The sequence below is a fragment of the Trichoplax adhaerens genome, genomic scaffold (genome assembly GCF_000150275.1).
Source record: "Trichoplax adhaerens TRIADscaffold_12 genomic scaffold, whole genome shotgun sequence".
In the NCBI taxonomy this organism is placed as follows: Eukaryota; Metazoa; Placozoa; class Uniplacotomia; order Trichoplacea; family Trichoplacidae; genus Trichoplax; species Trichoplax adhaerens.
In genome coordinates, this window is record NW_002060954.1 from 363,203 (window position 1) to 372,831 (window position 9,629).

The 9,629-nt window shown below is 32.9% G+C and overlaps 2 protein-coding genes across 2 annotated transcripts; one reads left to right on the forward strand and one right to left on the reverse strand.

Annotated features, from left to right (window-relative positions):
• Nucleotides 1-833: 833 nt before the first annotated feature.
• TRIADDRAFT_30196 (uncharacterized protein) lies at nucleotides 834-3,930 on the reverse strand (the record flags this gene model as incomplete). The annotated part of the gene is made up of 6 exons (XM_002115826.1): nucleotides 834-1,064; nucleotides 1,157-1,303; nucleotides 1,936-2,041; nucleotides 2,285-2,371; nucleotides 2,641-2,742; nucleotides 3,743-3,930. The coding sequence occupies 6 exons, from the start codon at nucleotides 3,928-3,930 to the stop codon at nucleotides 834-836; spliced, it is 861 nt and encodes a 286-aa protein (XP_002115862.1).
• A 1,508-nt stretch (nucleotides 3,931-5,438) lies between these two features.
• On the forward strand, nucleotides 5,439-8,126 carry TRIADDRAFT_3141 (uncharacterized protein; the record flags this gene model as incomplete). The annotated part of the gene is made up of 11 exons (XM_002115690.1): nucleotides 5,439-5,495; nucleotides 5,861-5,930; nucleotides 6,048-6,111; nucleotides 6,270-6,391; nucleotides 6,627-6,796; nucleotides 6,892-6,998; nucleotides 7,069-7,137; nucleotides 7,266-7,422; nucleotides 7,583-7,683; nucleotides 7,768-7,846; nucleotides 8,010-8,126. Coding segments are annotated over 11 exons (1,113 nt in total), but the record flags the coding sequence as incomplete, so codon positions are not given.
• Between the last annotated feature and the right edge of the window lie 1,503 nt (nucleotides 8,127-9,629).

Consider the following 9,629-nt stretch of genomic DNA (forward strand, 5'->3'; position numbering starts at 1 on the left):
ACAAATCGATAATTTTGATTAAACAGTCTAGCCATTACTAAATGTAGCAGTCGTCAGCAAACCTCATTACTTTGTGTACTGTAACAGCAAGTGCCACGTTATTCATACGATACGGATACATTCATTGATGATCGTTACAAAAATTCAAATAACAGAATAACGCATACGTATGTTATTGACAGGAGTAAATATATACATATACGATTACGCTTGAACAATAAAAACGTTAGTAACGTTCCGTAACATACTCGTATACAAGGTAATTATAGAAAGCAAACGCTACAGGTCTTATTATTCGAAATAATAAGTTAAAATTATTATATATGTGCGCTACATATGTATCATGTATACTATATACGATAGTGCGGTCCCGTACTGTCTCATATCGGCAAACTTTTATATATCGATTTTAGAAACAAAAATTTATAGAATACAAGTACTACTATAGATTATTACCCACTAATACCCAGTCGATTCACGCTAATAACTTTAGAAAACTAAACGTTAAACCAATAGATATAGGTCTTACCGTGGGTACTGCATACAACAATAGAAAGAAGCGATATTTCATATAATTGTTATTAAAATTAACGATTACTGTAAATTGATTTTGTAATTACGACTGACCGACACAACCGATATATTGGCCAGTTTTCAGCCTGCGGAGTAGCCACCGAACTTTAAATTAACTAAATACTCATATGTACTTATAAAAAATGATTCTGTACAAGATAACTTGTAACATAATATTTACTATTGATTCTACGTATCTTGAATACTGTACATTAACTGAAAATGTTATCCGGAGCGGCTTAGAATGAATTCCGTGATAATTAGTAGTATGCCCCATGCAATCTTGCTACTGCCATTATAAAATCATTATGGTTGGCGTAGAGGTCAAGTTTATGGTCGACTTCCAGCCATGCTACGTCTCCAGCGTCGTCTCCCGCTTTTAATTTAAAGTGACTGAAAGCAGAATCACTATCGTCGTGGAAATTCACCACCGTAGTTTCCATCCAAGCATTATCGGTATTACGTGGATCGTCCACGTAGCCTTTATATATCTGTGAAAGAAAGTACGTGAATAGTTTATAGTATTTTTGTAGATATTTAAACAAAAAATAAGTAGTTTACTGTTAGCAAATTGATTTCGTACCTGTTTACCGCCACTGCTAAATAATTGATGAAGCATTTTTTCAATTTCTTTCTTTTCGACTTCAGATGCTTCCAAACTGTTCATTGCTTCCTCTCCAAATTCCTTTTTTAATGTTACTGTCACAGTATCTCCAGCTTCGACCATGCCCTAAATGACATTTGACCCAGTATAAAAAAATCATTTATTCAACATGCCTATTCCAGTAGTGACCTCAGATGTCAGAATGTGAGTAATCCTCATAAAAATTCTATGCTTTTCTCTCTATGTTGTTTACTTAATCGTATCGTTTGTTAACTAATCTACGAACCCATCGAAATGAGAAATGATTTTCCAAGGTTACACTAAATGTTTCGTATGGATATGAACAGACACTTACAAATATAGTGAAACGCATGATATAGTATATGATCATTACTGTTTAGAGCAAGTCTCACTATTGAATGACATCTAGTATTAATGTACAGGATATATTTTAAACTTTATACTGAATATGGTAAATATCAAAATTTAATTTCGTAAAAATGGATCTTAATTTAATCCTACAAAGAATTTCTTCGAGTTTATATCAAAATCATCTGTTGTTGTAGTATTCCTTACTCATTCTGTTTAGGCGTTAAATATAAGTCATACAGTATTTCAATTAGTAAAAATTGTAGATTTTCATTGAATACCAATTGCAACAACTTTAGTAAATTACTTCATTAGAAACGTGCTATAATTATAATTATACCGGTAATTGAATTTTATGGGTATGTTAATCTTATCTTTTACACACTTACACCAGGTAAAGCCCATTGACCATTATCTTGCCTTTTGATCGCAACAAATTCTAACACGGGATTATCATTATAAGAAACCACATTACCATCGTCATCGCGCTTCCATCTGTAGCAGTAATATATTTCGAATAGTTAAATTAATATTGTAGCTACAGTACAGTAATACCAATGGAAATGAAACGACATGTGGATAGGCAATACAGTTTGTATACGTGGGTATTATAACTTCTTCATAAGATACCATATCATGGTAGATTATCTTATAGGCAGGTATTATGTCCTATATTACATATGTTGCACTTCACATAATATTCTGTTTTATCAAGTCATAAACGATAACGCATCTGACCTAGTAGTGATGGGGTCTGCCGCATGATTTGGTCCCCATCTCCCCAAAACTCCACGCCCTCTAATACCGGTTCTGCCTATAGGATTTCTTTTAAATGGAGGATATACAAGTGATTGTATTATTTGATGCCTATATTTTATTTGTTAGTTTGTTCTTATATATAACAACGATGACATGGTAGCTCAATAAAATTTCTAATAAATGATTAGATTTATAAGCAAGTTTCTGTGATAGTATTTGTAACTCCTTAACTAGCATGGTACACAAGTAACACTATATAAAGATCATAGAGATATAAAAGTACTTCTATGATTAGGATATAAATGCAATAAGCAATCTGAGCTGACATGCCTTACCTCGGTATTCCGTCAATTAAAGAATAATCTCCAAAGCCACTTTTTCTATCCACATTACCATCAATTGAATTAAACTTGAGAAAATTTTCTGAATTAGTAGGTCTACAATAGTTATATAATTGGAACAACTTTAGGCAGATACCTTATATAGTTATTCAATCGCGTTTACATTTAATTAATAAACGTTCCTTCAGATAGATCCCGATAATATACTGTACATGCCGTGTATACTTTGTTATTTATTTTTTAACTTTGAAAAAATGCAATAAGTAATTGCAATAATTTTAGCCAGATACCTTACGTGCATGTAGCTATTCCATACTGCGCGTTTACTTGTATTAAACGTTTAATAAGCGGTATACTACCGCTATAAGCCGTGTACTGTACACTGAGTACTCTACTGTATAGTACGTTTTTTTTAACTTTTAAAATAATGGCTTTGAGTACGTTGTGAAATACTGTACTAGCACAAGAGAGAAAAATAGTGAATCGACCTACTGTAGATGGCAACTAATTATTTATAGCTGCTATAATTTTGCAACTATTCTGAAGCGCAAAATGAGGCTGTTTTGACTGAGCCTCTAATTTTTGAAGGCAACGCTGAGTAACTGTGCTTATTGTGTTTATTGATGCACAATTTAGCTATGGTAGATAAATTTCGGGTTTTGACCATAACTTATATAGCATAGTAATACTGTTGTAATACTAGTCTTCCAAGGATTATGTGTTTGAATATTTTTATATCATACTGTAGTACTGTATTAAGCATGAGTGTATTAGATTGAGATGTATTTTGCTTTCTTGTTGCAATTAACCGTGGACTAAAACTGGAAATACATGAGTCTCCTCATCAAAGAAATGAAATTGGAATTGCTTAAAACAAATTGTGAGACTTTAGAGCGATTACAAGTGTGAGGATTTCGTGCACTACGGTGCATGACTTACAGTACGTTATTCCATGCTCGTATTTTAAAAAAAAAACGAATACTGTGTTAATCTCGTTTCAGGGAATAGCTTAAGCTTGAGGAGTAAAAAACTCCTTCTTAACAGCGATAAAATAGAGATATAAACTAGAATCATAGAAATTTACATGAGCTACAACCTTATCTCGACATCTGCCCAGGGAGGCATTGCTAAGACACTAGAAGATGTGAAATCTATAGGACTGTATTCCAGCCATTCAACCGCCCAATCGACTTTATCATCTGGTACAGGAAATCGTTGAATATCTGATTTCGGATAAATTGACTGTCGAGCTTTTCGGTGTAACGGCTTTCGCGTAGAGGTCATTATTTGCTGAAAGCACCTTTTAATCATATATTTTACGGTAATCTATACAAGTTTGAAACGATAACAGGAGTAATGGAGGATAATATAAAAATAACGCAGTAACCAAGCGATAAATGCAGCTTACTGTGAGCAGCGTTTCTGTCCCGACGGGATAGACTAAAATTCGGACTTGTCAAACCTAGTAATATAGTTGTTAACATACTACAGTACAGACTACAGTAATGGACTACACTACTACAGTAATGTACAGTACAAGATCTAAGCTGTTTACGCTATACTATTTACCTGTCAACAGGCTCAGAGATCGCTATATAAATGAGCGCATCAGAACAACAACAGAATATATTACACAGTACCGTACACTACTGTACAGTGTACAGTACTGTACACCACCGTGTACAGTATTAAAACACCAGTACAATGTACTGTACAGTACAGTATTTTAGTACAGTAGTCCATCCTAAATTTTGTACTGTACTGTACAGTGTTCAGTACAGACTTCATTACAGTACAGTACTGTAGAGTACAGTACTGTATAGTGTAATGTACAGTACTGTACTGTACACTGTACAGTACAGTATACTGCAGTCAGGATTATTACAGACTATCGTAGATTTGAGGTTTTCTTTTAGGTTTTGCAGAGAAATCTTTACGCAGTTCCAGAAGCGAATTTACTTCTTTGTGTTATATTGTATTATAGTTAAACATCTAAGCATTTATTCTCATTGGTAAATACGGAAGGTATTATACAGTACCGCAGTATAACATTGATATTACAGTAATATTTTGACAAAGGTGATCCTTTTATGGCGCACAATAATAGCACTACTGAAGCAAATATGGTATCTGGTAGTAAACCACGAAAGCGATTTGTGGGAGCAAAGTCGTCATCAGGTGCCACCGGTGCTGGTTAGTTACGCGTATTTTATTGCTAATGACAGTTCGTTGCACCTGATTGCATTCACACTGCAGTTGCTGTTAGTGTAAGGCAAAGAACTAGTCGTAAAATTATAATTAACTTTAACTCATCACTGCGTGTGTACACTAATCAACTTTATGTTCCGTGTTGGTATTATCGTATATCGAAAACGAAAACACAACAGCTTTTAAATAGCGAGCACAATAAAACTAGCAAAAGTTGGAAGCTTACAATACTGTATATCGACTTTTAATGAGCTATTCTGGCTGAGCATTATACTGTACAGTATTGCTGCATAGTACATACTGTACTGTATATGGTAAACATAGCGTATTATACTAAACACAGCTGTTCTAATCCAAAGAATTTAAAATAGAATTAAATTAATTAATTTATTTTATGTTTATTACGTGAGATGTCAAGTCCCGCGTATAAGTAAGATTTCGTTCTGAAGGTGATCATGTCAAAACTGTTACAGATTTACAGTATATATCATTACTTGTGAAGTTAATTTACAGGCAACAAATAAGTTAGTTTACTTATAAAATTGTTAGTTTCTAAAAGGAGGGATGGTGGTCAACGCGTTGCTCATCAGATACCGGAGGAAATACTTGGCGACAGACAATTGCAAAATGCGATATGTCAGGTCTGTTTTAAATTCTAGATACTATAGCGAAGGCTAAAATTCATAAAAAACTTTGAGGCTGTATTACGTATATTTAATCAGGGACTACTAAAAAAGAAATTTTATTACGTGTATAGTAAAAGCACAGTATTTATTTGGCTGGTAAATTTACTTTTGGTACATAACTCTAATAGCGAGCTTATGCGTAGTAGATCACTCTGCAGTATTTTAACATTTTCAGAAATGGGTAATAGTTATCACGCAATGTATTACTGTAATGAGTAACAAGAGTAAATATTAAATAAAATAGAAAATTATATATGTAAAGCGTAAGTGATTAAATTGTTTAAGGTGTATCTCTCTGTTTAATTCTCATTAAAACCTAGCTGCCTAAAAATTACAATTTTGAGGTATACAAAACAGTCTGGAGAATTAAGTTCACAAAATCTAAGCGGGGTAAATACGTAGCATCCGATAATTCTGCAGTGTTTTGCTTTTATTATTTGTAAATAGTATAAAATGCCTATTTACATGATACTTTGTTGATATCTAATCTAATAATTCTTGTAATAGTTGCCTTGCAGTTCCCTGAAGGGCTTTTAATGTTTTCTTGCCTCATTGCTGATATAATCGAAAGGTTAGTTTTGAGGCACACATTCTATAGTAGTGTTATATTCTAAGATGACTTTGGCAGTATATATGTCCAACCTTGTTACAGATTGCAGTTGACTGACACGTACATATAGTTGCAAGGTTCGACTGTACTATATGTAAAACTTACAACTTTGATTCCAGATTTACTGATGCAGAAGTCATAATCATGGGTGAAGTTACTTATGGGGCGTGTTGTGTCGATGACTATACCGCGCGTGCCTTAGGAGCAGATCTGATGATCCATTATGGACATAGTTGCCTTGGTAAGAGAAATTCTGGAGTTGTATTGAGTTGCAAACCCTTTACGCGTTTATAAGTTATCCAATCATTTGGCAGAGAATGTTATATATATTCTTGGTAGTCAAATAGCATAAATTTGAAAAAGTTTTTGAATACCAATTGACGATACAGAAATAAAATGATTTGTGTGGGACAACTTGCTTTAAGTTACGCCGTTGAATAAAGGCTCTTGTTTCTTATTTCATTAATGAACTATAGTTCCTGTTGATCGTACCGGTGGAATCAAAATGCTGTATGTATTTGTAGATATCAAAATAGATACAGTGCGATTAATCGAAACTATCAAGCACAACGTATCGAAAGAATTAAACATAGCACTGGTGAGCACTATACAGTTTGTGGCAGCATTGCAGGTAATAATATCGAATGTTAGACGGATTAGTAAGCTCGTATAAATGATTGTATTATATATATACTAATGTCTTATGTTTTTTGATATTTACTAATGGAGGGAGTAAAACAGGAACTATCACATGATTACAATGTTTCCGTTCCTCAATGCAAGCCTCTGTCCCCTGGCGAAATCCTTGGATGTACAGCTCCAAAGCTAACAGATGTCGATGTTGTCATGTAAAGAGTTTGAACTTACTTTAGGAAAATTCTAGTATTGAAATTTTTTCAGAATTCAATTCTTTATCAGCTACATAGGGGATGGCAGATTTCATTTAGAAGCTATAATGATTGCAAACCCCGATTTACCTACTTACAGGTGAATATAGATAGTAGTTACACTTTAATTAGTATCAATTCTTGATAAAGATTAGATTATATTAAGCTAGAGGTCAACCAAAACAGTACAATATCAAACTGTGTTAAAGCTACGGTTCATGTTTAAAGGTATGATCCTTATTCCAAAGCATTCTCTCGAGAATACTATAATATCCAGTTAATGAAAGATATTAGGTATAAGGCAATATCTAGTAGTGTCCACGCTAGGAAGATTGGACTAATCCTTGGAACACTAGGCAGACAAGGCAGCATCAAAATTTTGCAGGTCTATTTATAGAAATTTAAGTATTGTTGCACTATTTCTTATGGTTTAAACCTGTTCTTATGATCAGACTCAAGTTCATTCATTATCGTTAACCTTAATTAAACCATATTTGATGTGTGTTATGTTTATTTACAGATACTATTGTTTGTTTTATACATAGAACTTGCAAGCTCGTATTACATACCTAGGGTTGGAATATATAACAGTTTTCATGTCAGAAATATTTCCTGATAAGTTGCAGTTATTTCAAAATGTGGATGTGTACGTAACCACATATGTATACTTATAGTAAATTAACTAAAAGCGATCACCTGATCATTAATAATGCATTAATACATCCTTAAGGTGGATACAGGTAGCTTGTCCAAGATTATCCATTGATTGGGGAACAGCATTTAAGAAGCCTCTTCTAACTCCATATGAGGTTATCATATGCTGTTCATTTAGCAGTTTTCACCAGCTATTAATTCTTGCCGTATAGATCTAGCAAGGATGAAAAGTTTCATTTATACCTACTGATGATTAGACTACTTTCTCATTATTTGGCTCTAACATTATCAGGTATTCTTATATCTCATTATTATTAGGCTTCTGTATTATTTAAGACCATAGAGTGGCAAAACAATTATCCGATGGATTTTTATGCAAATACTTCACTTGGCAATTGGACTGTTAATAATTTAAAAAATAAAGAGGAGAAGCAAAATTACAGAAAGTGTATTCAAGAAAGTAATCAAAAAGATTGATCCTGTGGCCCGTAATTTAAAGAAAGTGGATGAGATGGAACGGAAGATGCTACTTTATTAAAAATTGCTGTTTATTTTATATTATTTTTATATTATAGATACTAGTATTACGGTATGCAGTTTTAAGTTCTTTCTCTAACCCATACGGCTGAAAGTTATTATAATGGATTAATTTGGATAGCATGTAAATTCCATTTTTATTGAAACTTTATAAACGCAGAATTTAGATATAATCATAGATAATAATTATGACAATCCTATCATACAATAATATACTGTATAACCACATAGTTGGGTTAGCTTTATGACATTGAGAAACAACATATTTGATGACAATCGAAGAATAAGCGATCTATTCAATTTTAATATTTAAGTCTATGCGATTCAGCTAAATATAAACCGGAAACTATTTGCTACTAAATGAAAGAATTTATGGTATTTGTAACCTGCTACATAGTTTGTGGTAAATGCAATAGTCAAGAAAATATTGCGTAATTACGATATGTATGCCTTAAGGCATCATCACTGCATCAATACGATTTCAATTAGATAAAAATTGTGAAGTACCTTATTACGCAGTGTTGCAAATAAAAAATTCGGTAAATAAAAATAATAATACAAAAACATACGATGCTTCCTGCGGTCTAGACGTAAAAGTGACAAATTTTAAATTTTTTACAGCTTCCGAAAGTAACTAAGTGTTAAACTAGTAGTTTTCAAATTTTTTAAATTTCCTGGTTCTGAAATAATTATATATAATTAAACAGGAAATAGCAAGATCGTCATTAATTACCATTGTCCACAATAACAAATCTATAACCATAGAAGCTTTACAAATCAATGTTTAAATGTCACAGTTGCTTACTGTTAATACTCGTATATCTAAACTGATGATTCTACAGTATTTCGGAGTACCTGTTACTGATGATTAGGAATATGTTTACCGATGTCCTTTCGCTAGCTAATGAACCGCAATAATAGTACAGTACATGCAGAACTAATAAGCGGTACAGATACATCAAATTAGGGATACTCGAATAGTCTCTGAGTAAATAACTGAAATAGCTAAGACGATCACTTTTCCTTTTTTTAATTCTCGTGGATTTTTCCTTCGACGATAAAGATTTTTTAACAGTCTTTGTAACGGCTGTAAATGGTTAATAAGTAAGTCATAACACATCGTTGATCAGGTCTAGGATACATAATAAGCATGTCTTCTACATCGAGTAATGGCGCAATACCAACCTTGCTATAATTGTGAAAATTGACGACATAACGTATAAACACAAAAGATAGGACATGTAATGCTAGAATAGAAGAAATAAAATCCTACAGGTGATCTACATTATAAGCGGCGAATTACTTACTCGAATGCTTCGAATGCCAGGGTAAAGTTTTTCTCTTTCGTCGTAGTGTCGAGATCATCCATAGGAATAGTGTCATGTCCTATTAAGTTATTTA